This window comes from Lutra lutra, chromosome X (assembly GCF_902655055.1).
Source record: "Lutra lutra chromosome X, mLutLut1.2, whole genome shotgun sequence".
NCBI classification, from domain to species: Eukaryota; Metazoa; Chordata; class Mammalia; order Carnivora; family Mustelidae; genus Lutra; species Lutra lutra.
The window spans coordinates 62,928,903-62,951,268 of record NC_062296.1 but is presented as its reverse complement, the minus strand read 5'-3'; the positions used below and the strand labels follow the sequence as shown (position 1 = coordinate 62,951,268).

Below are 22,366 nucleotides of genomic sequence, written 5' to 3'. Positions count from 1 at the left end.
TACTACTGAGTATTTACCCCAAAGATAGAGATGCAGTGAAAAGGGCCACATGCACCCCAATGTTCACAGCAGCAATTTCCACAATAGCTCAACTGTGGAAAGAGCCAAGATGCCCTTCAACAGATGAATGGATAAAGAAGATGTGGTCCTTAAAAAAAAAAAAAAAAAAAAAGGGGCGCCTGGGTGGCTCAGTGGGTTAAAGCCTCTGCCTTCGGCTCAGGTCATGATCTCAGGGTCCTGGGATCGAGTCCCGCATCGGGCTCTCTGCTCAGCAGGGAGCCTGCTTCCCTCTCTCTCTCTCTCTGCCTGCCTCTCCGTCTACTTGTGATCTCTCTCTCTGTCAAATAAATAAATAAAATCTTAAAAAAAAAAGATGTGGTCCATATATACAATGGAATATCACGCAGCCATCAGAAAGGATGAATACCCAACTTTTGCATCAACATGGACGTAACTGCAGGAGATTATGCTGAGTGAAATAAGTCAAGTAGAGAAAGTCAATTATCATAGGGTTTCACTTATTTGTGGAACATCAGGAATAGCATGGAGGACATTAGGAGAAGGAAGGGAGAAATGAAGCGGGGGAAATCAGAGGGGGAGATGAATCAATCACGAGAGACTGTGGACTCTGGGAAACAAACTGAAGGTTTTAGAGGGGAGCAGGGAGGAGGGATGGGTGAGCCTGGTGATGGATATTAAGGAGGGCATGTACTGCATGGAGCACTGGGTGTTATACGCAAACAATGAATCTTGGAACACTACATCAAAAACTAATGATGTACTATATGATGACTAATGTAAGATAAAAAATATAAAATGGGGTTTTCAAAAATTTAAGAAGCTACAATGAAACTTTGCAATGAACTTCTATAACCTATCCTGCTCACAAATCTAAGAATGATTATGCATTGAGATATTATGATTTACAAAAAGAAATTAAAAATGATTATGCATTGAGATATTATGATTTACAAAAAGAAATTAAAATCACCCAGGGCATTTTTCTTTTATGGGATTAAAAAAATACCTTTCCTCTCTGCACCGAAAATCGTTTTTCCTAAGAATTAATATTCCATAAAACTTCTAAAAATCAATTTAATTTTTAAAAAATAGTTGAAGGAAGCCCTCAAAGATTAGTTTCACAGATGAATCTCCATTTGTGTGGAGATAATACACTCCATTCATTTGAAGAAGTCGCTTTCATTTCATTTGCATGCTATCCTTCACAATTTCTATTTTGTGCTGACTTTCCCTCTGAAAAGTCAGAAAAGATGTAAATAGCTAAATTTCATAAATTTTATTTTTTAAAGGACTTATTTATTTATTTGATAGAGAGAGACTTAGCGAGAGAGGGAACACAAGCAGGGGGGAGTGGGAGAGGGAGAAGCAGGCTCCCACTGAGCTCCCCCTGATGAGGGGCTCGATCCCAAGACCCCGGGATCATGACCTGAGCCGAAGGCAGATGCTTAATGACTGAGCCACCTCCCAGGCTCCCCTGGAAGTTAGATTTACCTTGGAGAAAGGTTCAGGGGCTGCCCACCACTGCTATGGCCCAGGTTATTTTGGGTAAAATTAGAAATACGTATCTGATTTTGTGCCCAGTAAGAATGGTCCTGGGAGCCCTTGAGTTAGATGTTCCAGGAAAACGTTAGCCTTAAATGCTAGCTTAAATCAAGCTTTAGAAAATCATGATGGGGTATATACCCTTACCTGAAGTCTTAAGAAGGGGCCCAGCTGGCTTAGTTGTATGCTACTGTAACTAAATCAATTATGAAAGTTTTCCTCTGACAGCAGAATAGGAAACTGAACAATCAGTTCACCTGGGCCAATTTGAGTTCTTCAGAGGGATGCAAAATACTGTGGATTTTGACAGTGAAAGTACCCCAAAGGAGGCCCTCATTTGGTTTAGGTTTTAGTGTCTGTGTACAGAGCTGCTTTTGTTTCCTGCCCATTAGAACATCGTACTTATGGAGATTTATTTATTTATTTTTAAAGATTTATTTATTTATTTATTTGACAGACCGAGATCACAGGTAGACAGGCAGGCAGAGAGAGGAGGAAGCAGGCTCCCTGCTGAGCAGAGAGCCCGATGCGGGGCTCGATCCCAGGACCCTGAGATCATGACCTGAGCCGAAGGCAGCGGCTTAACCCACTGAGCCACCCCAGGCGCCCCTGGAGATTTATTTTTGAAACCAAGAAATTAAGACTTGCTTGACCTCATAGTTCCATCTAAAAGTACCATCCCTTCGGTGGCCTAACAATATAGGCCACTGTGGCAGATTCTGGGCAGCTGACAGCTCTTTCTGAGAAACTCAAGCAGTGGCCTCAGATGACCTAACATGACTGTTCTGTCGACCTTTTTCAGTTGGCAATTGACTCTAAAATTAAGCCCGGTAAGAAACAAATCATAATGCCTATTCTTTTTTTTTTCTTTTAAAGATTTTATTTATTTATTTGACAGAGAAAGAGAGATCACAAGTAGGCAGACAGGTAGTCAGAGAGAGAGGGGGAATCAGGCTCCCTGCTGAGCAGAGAGCCCGATGTGGGGCTCGATCCCAGGACCCTGAGATCATGACCTGAGCCGAAGGCAGAGGCTTTAACCCACTAAGCCATCCAGGCGCCCCCATAATGCCTATTCTTGAGCAAGCAAAAGAAAGCATAAGGAAACACCACTAGTTAGATGATGCAGGAGGCTTTATTCTGCTTTTACTCAAGCTTTCTGAAATATGGAACTTTTTAATACCAGATACAAGCGTCTGCCTACCTATGAGAAATTTCACTAGGATATGAATTTCTTTTCCATTAAAACACTAACATTAAAGAAGTGTTGAAGCCTCATTTCTTTAAAATTTTTTTTAAAATTTATTTTTAAAAGATTTATTTGAGAGTGAGAGCATGAGAAGGGGGCAGGGGCAGAGGGAGAAGCAGACTTCCCACAGAGCAGGGAGCCCTACGTGGGGCTTGATCCCAGGACTCCAGGATCATGACTGGAGCCCAAGGCAGATGCTTAACCAACTGAGCCACCCAGGCGCCCTGCAAAGATGGATTTCTATTGTGGCAAGTTAAAAGAGAACAAAAGAGTTTGGCAGAAGAGGTTTTAATGAGACAGTGTTAGATCGGCCAGAAAGAGGAGAAAGCAGCTATGTTCTTGGATTAGGAATGCTGCATGCCAACCCCATCAAATATTCTTCAAGTGAGCATGTCACATTCCTTTCTGGGGGAAAACTCCTCCCTTCCTTGAGAACAGCATGAAGAAGAATCAGGCCTTGTTGCACTGTGATGGCTTTTTGAACATTCCTCTGCCTTCTGGTAAAGTTGACTGTGGTGCCATAAAAAGAGAGGGGGCACTCAGTGGCCAACACTGGGACCAGGGACAAGCTGATTCATTACTCTTGGTATTTCAGAGTAAATTCCAGTCCCTGTTTTAAGAAGTAATTCGTCTGAACAAATAAGGGAACCAGAGAGACTCCTACGGTTAATCATAGTTTCAGTGAAAATCACACATTCCTTTCCCAAAGATGTAGAACACAGGAGTTAATGTGGTGCCCCACAGAGAGCAACTGCCCGGGGGATGGAATGAAGGCTGGATTCCCTACTGCTGGACCGGCTTAGTTTTCAGAATTTGGTCTTCTCTGTTATACAATGGTCTATCAAAAAGCATTCATATTGGAAGAATGGATAAACCAAATGTGGTGTATACGTACAAGGGAATAGTTTCGAGCCTTGAAAAGGAAGGAGAGAGTGACACACGCTACAGCCTGAATGAACACTGAGGATACTAGATGAGGTGAAATAAACCAGGCAGTCATCGAAGAACAAATGCAGTAGGATTCCACTTACACGAGGTATCTACGCTAGTCAGAGTCCCTGAGGCTGAAAGTACAGCAGTGGTCAGCAGGGGCTGGGGAGAGAAGGAACTGGTGGGTTGCTGTTTCATAGGTATGGGGGTTTCAGTTGCGGAAGCTGGAAGGAGTTCTGGAGGTGGACGGTGGCGATGGTTGCGCCAACAGTGTGAACGTACTTAATGTCACCGAATCGTATGCTGAAAATGGTTACCATGGTATGTTAATGTCAGGTATATTTTACCACAGTAAAAAGACAAAAATATTGGTATTAGGTCATATTTGTTAAGAAGCTGTGAACTTTGGGAAATGACAAATATGTATTTGCATGTAAAAGAAATGAATAGCTGAAACACGTTGCTCTGAGAAGGTAATCCCCTTATTGAAAAAATAGATAAAATTATGTAATTCATAGTGTTTCTATTTTTAAAAAATATTTATTTATTTATTTATTTATGTATTTATTTATTTATGTATTTATTTATTTATCAGTCAGAGAGAGACAGCACAAGCAGGCAGAGTGGCAGGCAGAGGCAGAAGCAGACTTCCCGCTGAGTAAGGAGCCCGATGTGGGACCCGATCCGAGGACCCTGGGATCACAACCCGAGCCGAAGGCAGCGGCTTAATCAACTGAGCCACCCAGGCATCCCTCATAGCGCTTTTAAATTAGAAAAAAGTCAATTTGGGCTTCTTTCATGAGGCACAACAATGCACTGGTTAATAAAAACAGTTCTTGGGACAGAAAAGCAAATTTAGCATTCTCAAGTCAGTAAGTGGTAAATTCTTAGCCCTAACATGAACTGCTGAGAAGAGGAAGTCAGTGTGCTGACCCTGTGAAATCTGCTAGGATGACCCCTTCACGGTGAGCTTTGGGCACTGGTGAGGGCAGGCCGTCTGGCTTTGCTGGACTGGTGTCAGGACACAGGGACAACTCCAGGAGACTGGACAGTGCTGTTTATAGTCGGAGTGAGGGGTTCCAAAGACATTATGGGATCCAGAGTACACTATAACCTATAGCACATGGAAGGAACTTCCAACAGTGCTTGACCTTAAAATAATATAAAAAGGGTAAAATAGATTTTTTTTAAGGTAAAAGGGAATTCCTTCTCATTTTTCACTTTTGAAAGCTTTATTGGTGCATTTATAAACTACACAATTTGCCCACTGTACGTGTACAGTTTGAAGATGCTGAGTAAATTTATACAGTTGTACAACCACTATCTTAATTCAGTTTTAGAACAGTTCCTTCATCCCCAAGAGTTCCCTTGTGTTGAATCTAAGAGCTCCTGGCCTAACCCAAGGTAATGAAGATTTACTCCTACATTTTCTTTACAAGTTTTTATTATTTTAAGCTTAAAATGGATCTATGATTCATTTTGTGGAAATTTTTGGTGTGGGGTGTGAGGCAAGGGTCTAAGTTAATTTCTTTGCATATGGATAGTCATAGCACCGTGTTTAAAAAAAAAACACCACCACTATCCTTTTTCCACTGAATTGCCTGGTGCCTTTGCTGAAAATCAACTGGGTCACGAATGGGAAGGTTTATTTCTGAACTCTATTCTGTTTCACTGATCTATATGTCTATCCTTATACCAATACTCAGCTTTTGCATTATGGTAGCTTTGCAAAAAGTTTTGAAATCAGTTCTCCAACTTTGATCTTCTTTTTTCAAAATTGTTTTTGCATTTCCATATAAATTTTAGGATCAGCTTGTTAACTTCTACAAAAAAAATTCTGCTGAGATGTTGATAAGGGCTGTCTTGAATCTATAGGTGGATATGGGGAAAACTGTCACCATAACAATACTGAGTCTTCCAATCCAACAATCTCTCTCTCTTTCTCCATTTATTGTGACCTTTACTTTCTTTCAGCAACATTTGTAGTTTTCAGTGTATGAGTCCTAAACTTCTTTTGTTCAAGTCACCAAATATTTTATTCTTTTCAGTGGTATTGTATTTCTTTAATTTTACATTCACATGATTTACTACTTGTAAAACTACTGATTTTGTAGTTACATTCACATGATTTACTGCTGTGTAGAAATACAGTTAATTTTTGTATATTGATCTTTTATCCTGCAGTCTTGCTAAACTTGCCTATTAGTTCTAATAGATTTTTTTGGTAGATTCCTTAGGCTTTTCTACATACAAGAACATATCTCTGTGAGAAAATGGTTTTACTTCTTTTCTTATCTGCATAACCTTGAATTTCTTTTTCTGGCTTTACTGCACTGGCCAGAACCTCCAATACAATGTTGAATAGAAATGCTAAGAGTAGACAATACTTTGCTTTGTTTCTGGTTGTATCCGTTTTCTATTGCTGCTTAATGAATGACCATATACTTAGTAGCCTTTCTTTTTCTGGCTAAGTTTGTTGATATCTTCATTAAGAATGAAGAAAAACTACTTTGAAAATATTCAGGATATATGCTATTTCTAGCTCTCCTTACCCTAGGAATTTTGTGTCATGTAATTTTCTACTGACACTAATACTTGGGCATTAGTTACAGTTATATACTAGTTTATCTATATTATAGAAACAGATATGGAAGTTTTTGCCCACCAGTTAGAAAGAGTGGAAAGGGAGATCCTTATACCCACAGTGAGCAGCAATGCACTTCAGTCTCCAGCCCCAGGAGGCAAGTAGCACAAAGGTCATACCACTGGCCCACTACCCAGCTGGTTTTTCGTATCTGCTGAAGCTCATGCTCAAGGCTAGCAGGTACCCTGAGAAGGTCCCAGTAGTTCAGCAGGTCCACAGGCCTTAATATTCTAGACAGTTAAGTCTAACTCGACTAGATTACGAATTCATGGGAAATTTAGCTTTGGCATTTCCTGACTGGTAATCTATTTAAACATCCAAACTTAACAGTGTACTTCTCAAACCCCAAATTGCTGGAAAAATCAAATCATTGCAGAAGTTCCAGTTTTTCCCACTTTAGGAAACCTTTGAGTTCTAAAAATAAGCTGTTCCCAAATAGGATTACTAATTTAATATCATCTCAAAAAAGCAAAAGAGTAAATCAAGAGTTGTAGTTTCCCAGTGCTGGATTAAAAAAAACTCTCTAACTCTCCCTAAACAGTAAAAAACTGCAATAAAGATGTTGGTAATACAAAATATGCAGGATTCCAGACACTGATTTATTTCTTTTATTTTTTTTTCACTGATTTATTTCTAATGCAGTACTTTAAAATATCAGTTAATCTATAATAAAAATCTACATATAAATCAATATAAAGTGTTAAGTCGCTACTGCAGTGAGCTTCTGCTCTATTAATCTAATCACAAATTAAACATAATTTTAGGACGTCCAACAAAAATAATTTAATTAGGTGGGGCTTCACATTTACTGTGGAAACAGCAGTCTGTAATAAATGCTAACAGCTGTTCAGAGGTATGACAGATGGTGGGTGAATGTTTAAAACTAGTTGTCAAAGTTTGGCAGAGAGAGAGAGAAATGTGTCATTTAACAATGTTTTATAACATTGTTGACTTACAAAGTAAACATTTATTCTGCAACAAGAAAATTTCCACAAGATATTGAGAAGATCAAGGATCACCACCAAATAACATTTGCAAAATGCTTTTTAACTGAAAAAGCCTTGATTTTTCAGTCTAAAAATGCATCTGTCATCTGACAACCCAATGTATCACACACAAGTTGCAACCCAAAACGAACTCAGACTACCATTAAAAGACCCAAGTACACCTTAACACCAATTCCCAACAAAGTTCACTTAACAAGTGACCAGGTAAGGTTAAATTTGTGTAAGTTACACTCACACCTGAAGAATCAATTCAGGGCAAAATCAGTTTTCCACGTGGTAGTGGGCTGAATACTCTCCCCTCAAAATTCATGTCTGCCTGGAGCCTCAGAAGGTGACCTTATTTGGAAACCGGGTCTTTGAAGATGCAATTAAGATGTGGTCATACTGGGGGGCGCCTGGGTGGCTCAGTGGCTTAAGCCCCTGCCTTCGGCTCAGGTCATGATCTCAGGGTCCTGGGATTGAGCCTGCATCGGGCTCTCTGCTCAGCAGGGTGCCTGCTTCCCACTCTCTCTCTCTGCCTGCCTCTCTGCTTACTTGTGATCTCTCTTGCTCTGTCAAATAAATAAAATCTTTTAAGACTTTAAAATATTATTTAAATTAAAATTTTTATTTTATTTAAATTAAACAATTTAATAATTATAATTAATAATCAATACTTATTTATTAATAATTATTTATTATATTAAAATAATTAAATAATTAAATTAAATTTATTTTATTTTATTTAAATTAAAATATTATTTAAAATAAAAAATTTAAAAATAAAATTAAAAAAAAAAAAAGATGTGGTCATACTGGATTAGGGCAGGCCCTAAATTCAATGACTGGTGTGTCTTTATAAGAAGGCTGCATGAAGGCACAGAGTCACGCCCATCCAGAGAAACCCCACGGGAAGTTGGGGGCTGAGACTGGACAGACGCATCTATAAGCCAAGGAACCGCCAGGGATCACAGGCAACAAGAAGCTGGAAGAGGCAAGGAAGGAGGCTTCCTTGCAGCCTTCGGAGGGAGCACAGCCCTGCTGACACCTTGATTTAGGACTTCCGGCCTCCCAGACTGTGAGAGAATAGATCCTGTTATTTAAAGCCACCCAGTTTGTGACCCTTTGTTGTGGCAGCCTCAGCAAACTCATACACAGGCCAAACTGCCTTTTCCTAGTAAAACTGATTTGTATATTTTATGCACAGACCATCTCTGCACAGGGCTTATAATTTGTGAAAGCAGACATATGGACCAAGCTGGACCAAACACAGTTCTTCGTTAAGCCTCTTTACCTCTCTCCCCAAAATGAGGAGAACTGGCTGGGGAGCAAACATTTAGAAATTTCTGGATTGGTTTCCTTTTTTTTCTAATCTCTTACTACAGATTAAACCAGGTGTGTTTTACTAGAATTCAGATCAGAAAGCATTTCCCCTCTCAGTACAACCACAATATTTCTCCTTGTGTTTTAATGTAAATTCTCTCAATACAACAGATGTTTTGTTCCCTTCAAATTTTAATAATATTTCTTCGCATTTTCAAGCTTATTATTTTGAAGGCATGACTAGAAAAAACAAAGTACTAGATGATCTGTCGTCTCCTGTAGGAACTTAATCCTGTTTCTTTTTGACAGCTTAAAACTGAGGAGATCAAACTTAGTTATTTAGAGTGTTGCTGAAAGAACAGGAATTATTTAAATGTAATAAAGATAGTTCACAAAATGGCTCCGTGGGATTAAGTGACAATCAATCCATGGTCCACAAAACTATGCTACTAGGTGTCACTACTTGGGATCCTTCAAAAAGGAGCCAGTGTTGGGGAGCCTGGGTGGCTCAGTTGTTAAGCATCTGCCTTCCACTCAGGTCATGGTCCTAGGGTCCTGGGATCGAGCCCCGAATCGGGCTCCCTGCTCAGTGGGAAGCCAGTTTCTCCCTCTCCCATTCCCCCTGCTATGTTCCCTCTCTTGCGGTCTCTCTCTGTCAAATAAATAAATAAATAAAATCTTTAAAAACAAACCCCCCAAAACCCAAAAAGGAACCAGTGTTGATTCTGTAAAACAAAATGATTCCAATCCAAGCATGGGCTATGGAACATTAGAAGGAAGAGAAATGAATGGTCAAAGTTTGAAAAGCTTTTTCTCAAGAGTTGGTCATACTATGCACCTTCTTACTTAAGCACTTTAAGTATGAAAAAATTGTTTTAATCATTACATTTCTCTATATGGCAGCTACTTGAATACCTCACTGATTGTACTAGTGAAATGTAGTCTGTTCGTTCTGAGACAAGAGCTTAACGAACTATATTCATGGACTCTAGATCATGAGAGCACATTCCAGTGATGGCTTAGATCATTCATGATGACAGCTTTTCGTTGAAGGATGGGTCAGTTTGGATCTTCAGAACCCAGCACTGTCCAGGGATGGCCTTACGGTCAAGTCATTTCAGGGGGTGGGGGGTTCTGGGGTTCACGTGTAGCATTTGTCTGCAAAATTCTGCAGACATGGCGTCTTTTTCTTGGGTACAGCGCCTTCTTAGTCCACACACTCCTTTACCAATTGAGATGCACTGAGAGGGCAGATCCTGACACTGTAGACACGTTCTTAAGTTTATAATTTGCAAGATCCAAATGAACTTTAAGCATGTTTTTCCTAACACCTAGGAGTCTCTTCTGAAGTTGTGCCAATGTCGACCCAAGAACACTGCAGTTAGTCAAAGCACATGTTTTCAGTGAGGTCTGAAGGGCTTAGCATTGGGCAATAAGCGTGGCTTGGCTTAGTTCCAAAGTCCAGTCTGTGTCTGAGTTCTCTGGCCCTCCTTGTAGAAGCTAGCAATATTCTTCCATTTCCCCTGCAGTCTCAAGCTGGGTGGACTCATATACCTTGTTCCACTAGTCAGAAAAACATAACCTTGAAAACTCGTTTGGATTTCTCTGAGCCTTTCAAAGGCAAAAGGTCCTTGATCTAAAAGGTCAGTAGATCTTAGCAATGCCCTAACCACTGAAATAAACCAAATCTCCATGCTCCGCTACAGCTTCCTTCGAAGAGCTCACTTGCTAGTTCCACTAAAGGGCAGGACTTGTGTGGGAAATTCCCATTTGCAAAAACCCTCTGCATCCTGTGAAGCAAGGATAGACAATGATAATGAAGCCAATGAATTAAGAAGAGGAAGAAATGTTAAGAGCTCTCCACCAAATGGAATGCATTTCAAAGGCTTTCTGGTACCTGAGGAAAATAACAGTTACTTGAAGTTGAACTTATCTGAAAATGCCCTCAAATTTACTTAAATTACACTAAAGAGAAGACGCATTTCTTTATCCTGCTGAGTGCATTTAACTTTATTAAAGGACAACTGACATACATAATTGTAACATACGTAAATTGTACAACGTGAGGATTTGATAAATGTGTACACTGTGAAAGGATTCCATAATCAACTTAATTACACATTCTTCACCTCACATATTTAACCTTTTTTTGGGGGGGGGGTAGGAACACTTAAGTTCCTTTTTTTTTTTTAAAGGAGATCGTGCGTGTAGATAGGTGGGGAAGGGCAGAGAGACAGAGAGAGGGAGGGAGAGAGAATCTTAAGCAAGCTCCAAACCCAGTGCAGAGCGCGACAAGGGGCTTGATCTCATGACCCTGAGATCATAACTTGAGCCGAAATCAAGAGTCAGACGTCCAACCGACTGAGCCAGTCAGGCACCCCGTGAGAACACTTAAATCCTACTCTCTTACCAGATTTCATCATATCATATAGCATTATCGACTATGGTCAATCACCATGTTGTATATTAGAGTGTCAGACCTTACTCATCATATAAGTGGAAGCTTGTCCCCTTTTACCAATCTTCCTCATTTCCCTGAGATCACGACCTGGGCCAAAAGCAGATGCTTAACCAACTGAGCCAACCAGGCACCCCCCCCCAATCTCATTCTTTTCACCTGCTGCCCAATATTCCTTATTAGGGGTGCACAGGCCATGGTTTATTTCCCTGCTGTCCTCTGTTCACTCTTACCCCCAGTCTATGATTAATGTTCACATCCCTGCATCTTTGTACCTGTTGAGGAGTGTTTTTCTAGAGTAGAGGGATTCTTCTAAGAGAAACACACATATATACATATACAAACACATAATTCTTTTTACAGTGACTTGCTAGGCTATATTGCTTTTGTACTATATATTTTATTTTAGTTATGAATCTAAAGTGGATGATTTCCCACATTTCTCACAGACTTAAGACTGAAAATGGGCTGTTATGATGGATGTCTAGAAATTCATGTAAATTAAAAAAGGCACACTAAATATTCAATTCAGTAAAAATAAATAAGTAAAAAAAAACCCAGACAGACTTACATCTAGTAGTGTGTGGAGATGCTGATCCTGGAAAACACTGTGTAGAAAATCTAAGTCCTTTTCACTGCAGTCTGTAAGTGCGTGAATTTCTTCCAGGCTGTCCAGCACCTGTGAGACTGCTCCTAAGGGGAACAAACAGAAAAGAAAGAGCCAGAACAGAAAGTCAATGTCAAACTAACCTTTGTAACCTCAATCTTACATTTCAGCACAATGGACCAACAAACATAACTTCAAAGGTTCATGACTTCACTGGATAGACTTAAATGAACTTCATATTGCTTAAGGATAGAGTATTTTCAGTGAGTTTCTGTTTGTGACAATGTATTTGTGTGCTTCTCATTTTTGGAAGTACACTGAAGCTGGTCTTACTTGAATTAACGAAATGTGTCAACTATAACTGAGCTACTGAAAGATCTGGGTGCAGCAAGATATACATTGGGAAGAGTGTGTCATTTCTTTTACCCCACGATGTTTTGAAATATTATAGAAATCACACAGGTGAGCCTTCTGTACCAGTATACCCTATCAAGAACTGAAGGTAAAGCCACCTGTAGCTCTGAGGGAAAAACCTTTGAAGGATGGGTGCTCCTGCGGAGTAAAATAAGCTTCTTAGGATTTTTTTTCCCCCTTAAAGTAGGCTCCATGCCTAGTGTGGAGCCCAATGTGGGGCTTGAACTCAAGACCCTGAGATTAAGACCCAAGCTGAGATCAAGTCAGACGCTTAACTGAATGAACCACCTAGGTGCCCCAGCTTCTTAGGATTTTAAGGCTCAAACTTAAGTTAGCATTCTTTCTCCTTCCTTTATGAAGTCAAGGTAATCAAGTTGTTCTCAATCTGTTGGGCCCTTTTCATTCAAAAGACAAAGACAAAGGCTGAGCATACTGACTGACACTTCCAAATACCATATTAAATATTACGGCCACTCATTCTTGCAGGGCAAAGAAATGGTAGTGGGATCACTTTCTTTAAATTTTTCTTACAACCAGGAATCCAGAGAGATATTAGTAAGGAAAGCTACATACTGGGGAGCAACAAAGTCACTTACACAGCCTTAAAGAAATGCTAAGCCTATCTGACTCTGCAGACAACGTGCACATACATACTCCAGAGAAAGAACCCTAAGAGGCTAGGCGTTGGAACATTAGTGTTTGAGAAATTCTAACAGTAAGTGCCTCATTGCATGTGTAAGTCTTGGATCAACAGTTTTCAACCAGTGGTGATTTTGCCCCCCAGGGGGGACATCTGATAGTCTGCAGACATTTCTGTTATCACAACTGTGGTGGTGGTGGGGGGATGGTTTGTGCTACTATCTGTTTAGTGCATAAGGCCTGGGATTCTATTAAACATTCTACAATGCTCACAACAGCCTTTCACAAGAAAGAATTATGCAGCCCAGAATGTCAACAGTGCTGAGGTTCAGAAGTTCGGCTTTAGATAAGGAAAAATCTTGGATCTTTCTGTTCTGGAACTCTATGCTGTTTCTAATTGCTTCTGGTCTTGGACCTCATCCAATCACATGCACTTAAATTGGTGAGAATGTAAATTAGTATCACTTTCCCAGAATGCAATCTGGTAACATGTATGAAAAAGAGCCTTAAAAATGCACATGTACTTTGATTCAGTAATTTCATTTACAAAACCTACCTTAAGGAAAAAATAGGAAACGCAACCAAGATTTACGTATGAGGATATTTATCATATAAAATGGGAGAAAATATCAAATACTTAGAGAATGATTAAATACAGAACATCCATACAATGGAATATATAACCAAATGGAAATTACTTTTGAAAAATTTTGAAGACCTAGAGAAATCCGTATGATATAAAATTTAAGAAAGAAGAATGCTAAACCACATAAACTGTATATTCCCAATTATGACTGAAAAAAAATACACAAACTCAGGAAAAAACAGAATGAAATACACCAAAAGCATAACAGCAGTGATTTTTTACTTTCCTATTTATAGTTCATTCTGTTCTTGTCCATATGTTCCAAGTTTTCTACAGTAGAAAAAAAGTTGCTATATAAGCAACTGCTTTTTGTAGTATGCTTTTATTATGCGAACGATTCAGGGTGTAAGCCACAAATCAAGTGGTTATCCACGTGGAAGTTACTGTGGCTAATTTTTTTTAAAAACAAATTTGACTTTTTGAGATAATTGTGGATTCACATGCAGTTGTAAGAAATGATACAGAGAGATCTCATGGAACCTTTACCCAGTTCCCCTCCATGGTAACATCTTGTGAAACTCACACGACATCACAGCTGGGATACTGACATTGGCACAGGCAAGCTACAGAATTATTTCCATCCAAATGAAGGATCTTTCACTTGGCCCTTCTATAGCCATCCTCATTTCCTCCTATCCTATCCTCTCTTAACCCTCAGCTACTACTAATCTGTTCTCCATTTCTAGAATTTTGTCATTTCGAGGATGCTATATAAATAAAACCATATAGTATGTGATCTTTTGTGATTGGCTTTTTTGACCAGGATGACCTCTGGAGATACATCCAGGTTGTTGTATCAATGGCCTAATCCTTTTTATTGTTGGGTAGTACCAAAGTCTGACCATTTCTCTATTGAAGGGACTGTGGGTACTTTCAAATTTTGAGTAATTATGTCTACCAGGCTCTTGATATTCTTTCACTGAAAACATTAAGTGGCTATCAAGTAGGATAAACAAAGGTACAAAGGACAAATCAGTCCTCATTTCCCTTTCTGTTCCTGAAAATGTATTAACCAAATCTACTTCCTTCTACCTGTTCTTCTTGTGACTTTCACTTTGTTCTGAGCAGGGAAAAAAACAAAACAAAACAACCCTCTGGAAATTAGTTCAAAGCCAGCTCTCTCATCATCCCTTACTGAAAGCCTTGTAAAATAAGAGATGATGTGAAGAAATTAGTTCCAATTGTCCCACGGAACACTGGCCCCAGCATATCAATAGCAGGGTTGAATGATACCAGGTTTATAGGGTCACTAAAGCCAGTTCTAAACTTTTGGACTTGACAAAACTGCAATGACAGAAATAGCAATGAAATGTCTTTTGTACATTAAAGAAATTCAACAGATACTACAGAAACCCAATTATCATTTTCATTCAATTACCTTAGTGGAATCTTACCTAGTTTTTACGGTCTCTACCAGTATCGCTTACCTGGATACATCATCTAGGTGGCAGTTTATTAATACTATAAGATGAAAATAAAACCACCTTGTATCTACTGGATACTGAGATGGCAAGTCTAACCACCTGGAAGCAGTTCTGGCTGTACCACTTGCTCATCTGTGAACCCCCAGAGCTCCACCCAATTCCTGTCCCACCAGCGTGCCTACTCCATGGGTGACCCTGCAGGTATGCTAGGTCACTCTTCTGTGCTGTGATGTCCTTAAGACATGTCTATATTTGATTCATTTTAAAACATCCACAAAGCATGCCCTGAATTAAGTTCTAAGGAAACATCATCATCATCATCATCATCATAACAGGGGCTCCCAGTTCTCAAGTGTTTATTACATGCCAGGCACATCCTCAGGACAACGCAGTAAAGTAGATATGTTACCTGACCTTCCTAGATAGGGAACTGAGGTTCAGAGAAGTCAAGGAAGGTCACAGCTAGAAATGGTAGAACCAAGACTCAGCCCCAGCGTGTCTGGCTCTGAAGTCTATGCTCTGCTTGACCTACTGCATGGAAACATGCAGGAGAACCAGCGACAAGAAGCTGCCTGTGGTTTATGCATGGGTATGGAGGTTAGACAAGAACCCGATCCTTGTCGGGTCACACAGTAACTGAAATCTTTATTGAACATTCCTGCTTTTCACCAGGTGCTAGGCAGGGGCTTCTGAGAAAACAGGGATGATCCCTGGCCTTGAGAAAGGGGCTCTCAGGCATCCTATACCCTGAAGTAAATGATATACAAGGGGAAAAAAAACAATCACAGAAATAGGCTGCCCTGTGAGGAGCTGATGCAAGCTTAGAGAGGAGGTGGTTGAGCAGGAATTTGACACCTCCACCTGGGGTCTCATCTGCTCGGATGGACCTAGTGAATGGTTTGCTGGAAAGCACAAGGCATCTGTTAGCCGAGGTCTCCAGGAGGCAAGACCCGTCAGCTCAACAGGTCAATTTATCCTCCTTGGGTCTTGTCACCACTTCTGAACTGATTTATAGTCTTATCTTCTGCTGAAATGTGGTTAACCTTGTGGGTTTTCAATCATGAGAGGAAGCCTTTCCATACCGGTACTCGAACTACCTTTTTCAGTTTCTGAAAAGTGCCCCAAATTTTAAGTTTCTGGAATTAGGTAGGAAAATTACAGCTTTTCTTCCATTTTTCCCTTTATCTTTTACATTGAATAAACACATAGTTTTGGTCTAACCTCAAAATCTTTCTTTGCCTTTGATCATTTTAACACCTTCTGTTCTGTTTTCTTTCTTTCTTTGGGTATGAGCAGCAGAAGCACAGAAAAACATTCTTTGTCTGATACATATGTATCATTGATACCTGCAGGTCAGTACCAAACCCATCAAAATGTCCCATAATTTTTCCATTCAGTATAAAATGTAGATGTACATAAAGACACTTCTGGGGCTTTTCCATTGCTGCTTGTTTGAAACACTGAGACAGTAGTAATAATGAAGGCAACACGACCTAACACAGTACAGCACACAGGCAGGCTCTTAACTGCTACTAGTATTTACTTTGTGGATTAATATTGTCCTATCTGAAAGAACTCTTCACTTTTCTCAAAAACTGAAAAGGATTTTTTTTTTTTCCTATAAAGCCTTTGAATCAAGTCGTAACTGCCCTGAAAAAAAAAATCAATAAATAGCACACGAGTTCACCTCGGAGGGCGATCTGTTTAAGGGTGGGACTGTGGGTATTTTATTCACGTTTGTACTCCAGGCTGCACTTTGTTGGGGGCTTTGTACAAAAAGACAATGATATGTGTTTGATTAAGACGACTTTTTCTGAGTAAATGCTGAAGAATTCATAACGTAACACGTAACCACAGAAAACAGCTTCCTTTACAGCCCCATTTCCTTAAAGTTGTAATACAATTATTTTGATACTTAAATCTGCAGAACAGTTTATAATTTCCAAAGAGCTTTTATACTCATGACCTTATGTCATTCCACAATAACCCCGTCCTGTAGGCAAGTGTTTTTATACTTGCAAAACTGGAGGCTCCCTAGGGTCATCTGATTCTGGGGCCACAGCTGTGAGCAGAAGAGCGAGTCCCCCAAAGTCAAGTCTGTAACCCTGAGTCCTTCTACTACAGACTGGCTCCTCCGGAAACCATGTTTCACCCTCAGCAACACATCGGAATAATTTGCATCGGGTAATGAGAGGATATCCAATTTCTAGCTTCTCTTTAATCTCAATTTTATTTCCCACATAAGGTTTATTTTTGTGGGCCTTGGTCCAAACTTTCAAATGATAAATTTATTAGACAGTAACCAAGCCCTGCCTTCGGGATAGTATTTTATTTTAATTTCTGCACAATTCATTTGGTGATCAAGTTTGTATCTAAAAATTAGGTTGATAATCATACACTTTAACTGTGAACTTCAATTCATGTTATTTTTCATTTGTTTCAAATGAGCAGCAGAGGGGTCAACATTACCAGACTGCACCCCTAAACACTTCAGCATAGATTTTAATACTCCTTTTTCTGTCTCAGGTAAAATATACACAGAGTGAAATATATAAATTTTAAGTGTGCCATTCCATGAATTTTGATAAATGTATATACTACATACATCTGATAATTGCATACACACATATGCAGTTATTTAAGTAACAAAAATTTGTATGTGTATATTTAAAAAATTATATGTATAGCTATAAACCCAATGGCATGGAGCAAATTCAGCATCTGAATCCAGTCTAGCTTTTTCTGAAGAGTTAATAGCCTCTTTCCTCTTATATTAGCAATCCCAATTATACAACACTGAATCCACTACACACACATTCCTATCACCCATTCAGTCAAAGCCCCACCCACAACAGTGTTTAAAAAAATCTGCTTGCTGAAATGTAATTTATTAAGTTAAAACTCACCAACTTAAGTGTACATTTCCATCTCTCCAAAAAAAAGTTCCCTCTTGTCCCTTTGCAGTCAAATGCTTCCCTTTCCCCCTCTGGACAACAGCTTTTATTCCCACCATACAAAGCAAATTCTGGTTAATGATCAAGTTATAAGCAATAGTGACACCTGTAATGGACATTGTATTTTAGACTTAAGCATTGTACTATATCCAATTCAAGCTATGAAAACTTACACATGGTGATAAGATTCTTTATGTGTATCATGCAGATATCTCAAAATTTAGAATTAAAAGAAGTAAACTCTGCAAATGGATTCTATAAGAGCACAGATGCTATAATTCTAATGTCATTATGCTTGTTAAAATGGTCTGTTTTCAAACAGCAGCATCACTGGGCACAGATTTGTCAAAGTACTTCAAATAAAAAATCTGCTGGTTAAGTGCCCATTCAAATAAAACTTTACAACTAAGGAAAAGCACCACTTGATACCTCCAAGATGCTTTCATTTCCAAATGCTATGATAGGTCTACTTAAAAAAACAAGAGAGGCATGATAAATCTAGAGAAACAAAGGCAGGTACAAAGAAGTATCTCACATTCTAATAGTCATTAACTTGTATGTGGTGGGCAGCCTCTATGATGGCCCCCAAGATCCCTGCCTCCTGGTATTTACACCCTTGTATAATCAAATCCCTTCCCTGGAGTGTGGGTTGGACTTATTAACTCACTTGCAATGAAGAGAATAGGGCAGAAATGATAGGATGTCACTTCCGAGATAAGGTTATAAAGACTGTAGCTTTTGTCTTGGGCACTCTTACTTTTGCCCTTCCTCTTTGATCATTCATTCTGGGGGAAACAAACTTCTGTGTTGTGAGCAGCCCTCTGGAGAGGCTCAATAGCCAGTAAGGAACTGAAGCCTGTCAACAACCATGACAGTGAGTTTGGAAGAGGTTTCCTTCCCCTACCACCCACAGTTGGGCCTTCAGATGAGATCGCAGCCCTGGACGACTGTTTGACTGTAGTCTCATGGGAGATCCCAAGCCAGAGGCACACAGCTAAACTATGCCCAGATTCCTGACCCACAGAAACTTTGAGAGGATAAATCCTGCTTTGAAGTGATTCAACACACAGCAATAGACAATTAATGTACTGTGAGATTAAAAAAAAAAGATTTTATTTATTTGACAGAAAAAGACAGGAAAAGAGGGAGCACAAGCAGGGGGAGTGGGAGAGGGAGAAGCAGACGCCCCACTGAGCAGGAAGCCTGATGTGGGACTCAATCCCAGGACCCTCGGATCATGACCTGAGCCGAAGGCAGACGCTTAATGACTTGAGCCACCCAAGCGCCCTTACTGTGAGATTTTTATATTAAATCAGCTGCAATTGGAGCTACATGTAACAAATGTAAGAGGATGTGACAATGTATTCAATTATTAGCATTCAGATTTTCTAATTTATCATTGTTTCTTATATACTTACCCCCAGTAAGCAAAATGTAGAGGTAAAGTTTTATCTTATTGTCTTAATTGAAATTATTGAAATAAATGTAGATTCATATGCAATTGCAAGAAGTGTATACTTTGCTTCATTTCCCCATTGGGAGAATTTAACAGAACTATAGTATAATACCAAACCCAGAATACTGACATTGATACAATCCAGCCATCTTATTCAGATTGCCTTAGTTTTACTTGTACCATTTGTGTGTCTAATTCTTTTACATACTTTTTACTTTAATGTTGTCACATAATCAAATTGTGTCCTTTTGTAATTCAAATTCAGCCATTATATTAGTCCTTATAAATGATCTTTCTGATGGTAAAAGTTGCTGAGACACATGAATTCGGGGCTTTATTCCACAGCTCCATATTAATTAACTAAAAATTCAGTCAGTTATAGAGAGTAATAAAAACTGCTTATAGATTATGTAATCATCAAAAGAAAATTCACTTACCCTGAAACTTTTCTTGAAAGCGAACCATAAAATAAAATGTTACCTTTTCTCCCAAATTAATGTACTTGTGCTTGAAATTCAGATGTGAGATAATATTAAGTGCAATTAAAATTTTAACACTGCCTATCTTCCTCTTATGAAAGTGAGAGGTTAGTATTATTTGTATGACAGTGCTTCAGGAAATCAGTACAGCCATGTTTTGATTTTATGGTCAGGCAGTGTTAAAATTCATAATCAAACATCTAAACAAACAGCCAAAGAGAAAATCAAGCTGCTTATGAACCATGCAAAGCCAAACACTTTTGCATAAAAGATAAAGCTTAGAGGAAAACAAAGGGATACCTACTTTCTGCTGCTAGGAGTCCTACGAGGAAGGCAGCATATGGACAAACAACAAACAGTATGATTTTAGAGCAAGCAGGTTATCAAGCTGCAGTTGGGCCCAGTAGATGAGCCATAAGAAGCACGGTCCCCCAGCTGAGCCCAAAGTGAGTCCTTGTGTTCCACGAGCACATTCCCTGGGACTGTTAAGGATTTCAGTCATTAAAACACTGGGTTGGGATTCTGACTTCTTTGATTTGAAATATGAGAAAAGAATATTTCTACTTTGGACTGTTAAGTAACAAAGGAAGGATACACTGTTCATCATATGATTAAACTCAACAAATTCTAGTGAATGTATAACGGACTAATCTTGATAAAATAGAAAAAATAATCTCTTACATAAAAATTGTTTTACAATGTACACAGCATATCTAAACATGTTAGAATCTTTAAATGACAGATCAGGAAATGTATTCATTTAAAATTCATTTTTCAATTGTGATATTAAATAAAATTTGGGGGGGGGACCAAAATAGGATTTTAATTGTCAAGCAAAGTCATTAAAAAAAATGACCTACTTATCATTATTTCACAGAAGAATAGAACAGACATTATCCAAAGATGAAAAACAGACTGTCCTTCTCAAAAAATAGCAGTTGGTGACCTTACATGGTTCTCTTTCTAACCCCTCCTTCCTGGAACCCTCACCCCTACCCAACAAACACAGCCTCGCTGATCATTTTTCTCTTTTTGCCATGAGAACTTTCAGGTAATGTTAAAAGGTGCTTTGTGTTTTGTACTGTAAAACAAACCCAGGCACATTTAAACAGAAAATAGTGGAACGGTTAATGTTAGAACTTAAAATAAATGAAGAGGAATTTAAGGATTAGAATGACATTGACGAGAATTTAGACTTGAAAATGAAAACATTAAAAAATGAAATGAAAAATGAAAATACATGTGTTAATTTATGGAAGTGTAAAGCTCTTATGCGAGTCCAGACAAGATATATAATAGGCTTTCTGCAACCAAGCATACAACTATCACTGCTGGTTGCAGAAAAGGAAGTTTGCTGGTAGAGAGCTATTTGATAAATGATGCTGATAAAGTAGTACAATATCTTCCTTTAAATGACTTAGTATTAAAAATTAATCTTAGGAACATATGAATAATTCTTGATAGATATGAGAAAGTTATGAAAGTATTAGAATATTCTTCAAAATGTTCGTCTTTGACTTCATAAAAAATTTCCTTTTCATTTAGGGGAGGTGATCAGACGCATATGCTACATAATGATTCCTTTGTCTTTTATTCATAGCAGCCTGCTATTTAAAAATATTTTAGAGGCAGCCATTTGCATGTCAAATGAAGATACAGACTGCTTACAAGATCATTAAGATCCCGAAATTTTGGAAAAAGAAGGTGTGACTGCAGGAAAGGGAAGCAAGAGGGAATGTGAATTTGTGAACTAATTTGAGAGCTTGCAGGCTACCTGCAAGACAGTGTGGGAAATTTCTTTTTTGTTTATAAAGCAAATGCTGCAATCAGAAACTATTTCAACTGTATCATTTACAAATTGAACTGAGAAACAAACAAACAAAAAAACCCCTGGGCGATAAAAATGTATTTAACAGAAAATAAGCATGTCTGTAACTACAGACAATTCTCTTTCCTGAAAGAAAAATCTAATTCTTTAACAGAAGGGGACACTTAAGAGCTCATTAAACTTTTGCTAGGCAGAGGTACATATTAAGGGGTTAACACTAAAGATTAGGTCTGTGAAGCTATTGCAAAGACCACATGGCTCTCTAGTCCCGATTCCAAAGATGAAAATGGTATTAGACCTTGACCTACAATCTTTCAATCTATTCCAAATTTGTGACTGTATCATGTAGTCACAGTATGACATAAAACCATTACTGGATCCACTCCCTCCAGATGGGTCTACTGTAAACTGAGTGTGAGAAGAGAAGAGAGGTTTGAGCTAACACCACCCCAAGTGCTACAGGGGGGAGGGAACAAAATGGACTGGCAGAGGAAAAGACAGACATGGAACAGCAGGGAGCATGGGAGAACACATCTAGAAACACAACTACAGCTTTGCCTTTCATGTGGTAAGGGCTCTGGATAGTCACAAAGTCAGTGCAAGAGGAAACCAGCAAGACCTTCTCTTCAGAGAGTCTTTTTTCTAAGATTCCCATTTCTGATCATTTTTGGAAATCACCTTTACTCAAAAGAGGAAGATTCACATCCCAATTGGTAAAGGTCAAAATGAGGAACTACATAGCTACAGGAATGGGAAACCTGATCCTGTT

At 38.9% G+C, this 22,366-nt stretch overlaps 1 protein-coding gene across 8 annotated transcripts in view; it reads right to left on the bottom strand.

The window, feature by feature from the left end:
- Positions 1–22,366, bottom strand: part of CASK (calcium/calmodulin dependent serine protein kinase) — a 353,809-nt gene that overhangs the window by 57,660 nt on the left and 273,783 nt on the right. For all 8 annotated transcript variants that reach the window (XM_047715149.1, XM_047715152.1, XM_047715153.1 and 5 more), the window contains exon 11: positions 11,722–11,843. In XM_047715149.1, coding sequence (XP_047571105.1) covers positions 11,722–11,843 — 122 coding nt within the window. The remainder of the gene's footprint in view (positions 1–11,721; positions 11,844–22,366) is intronic.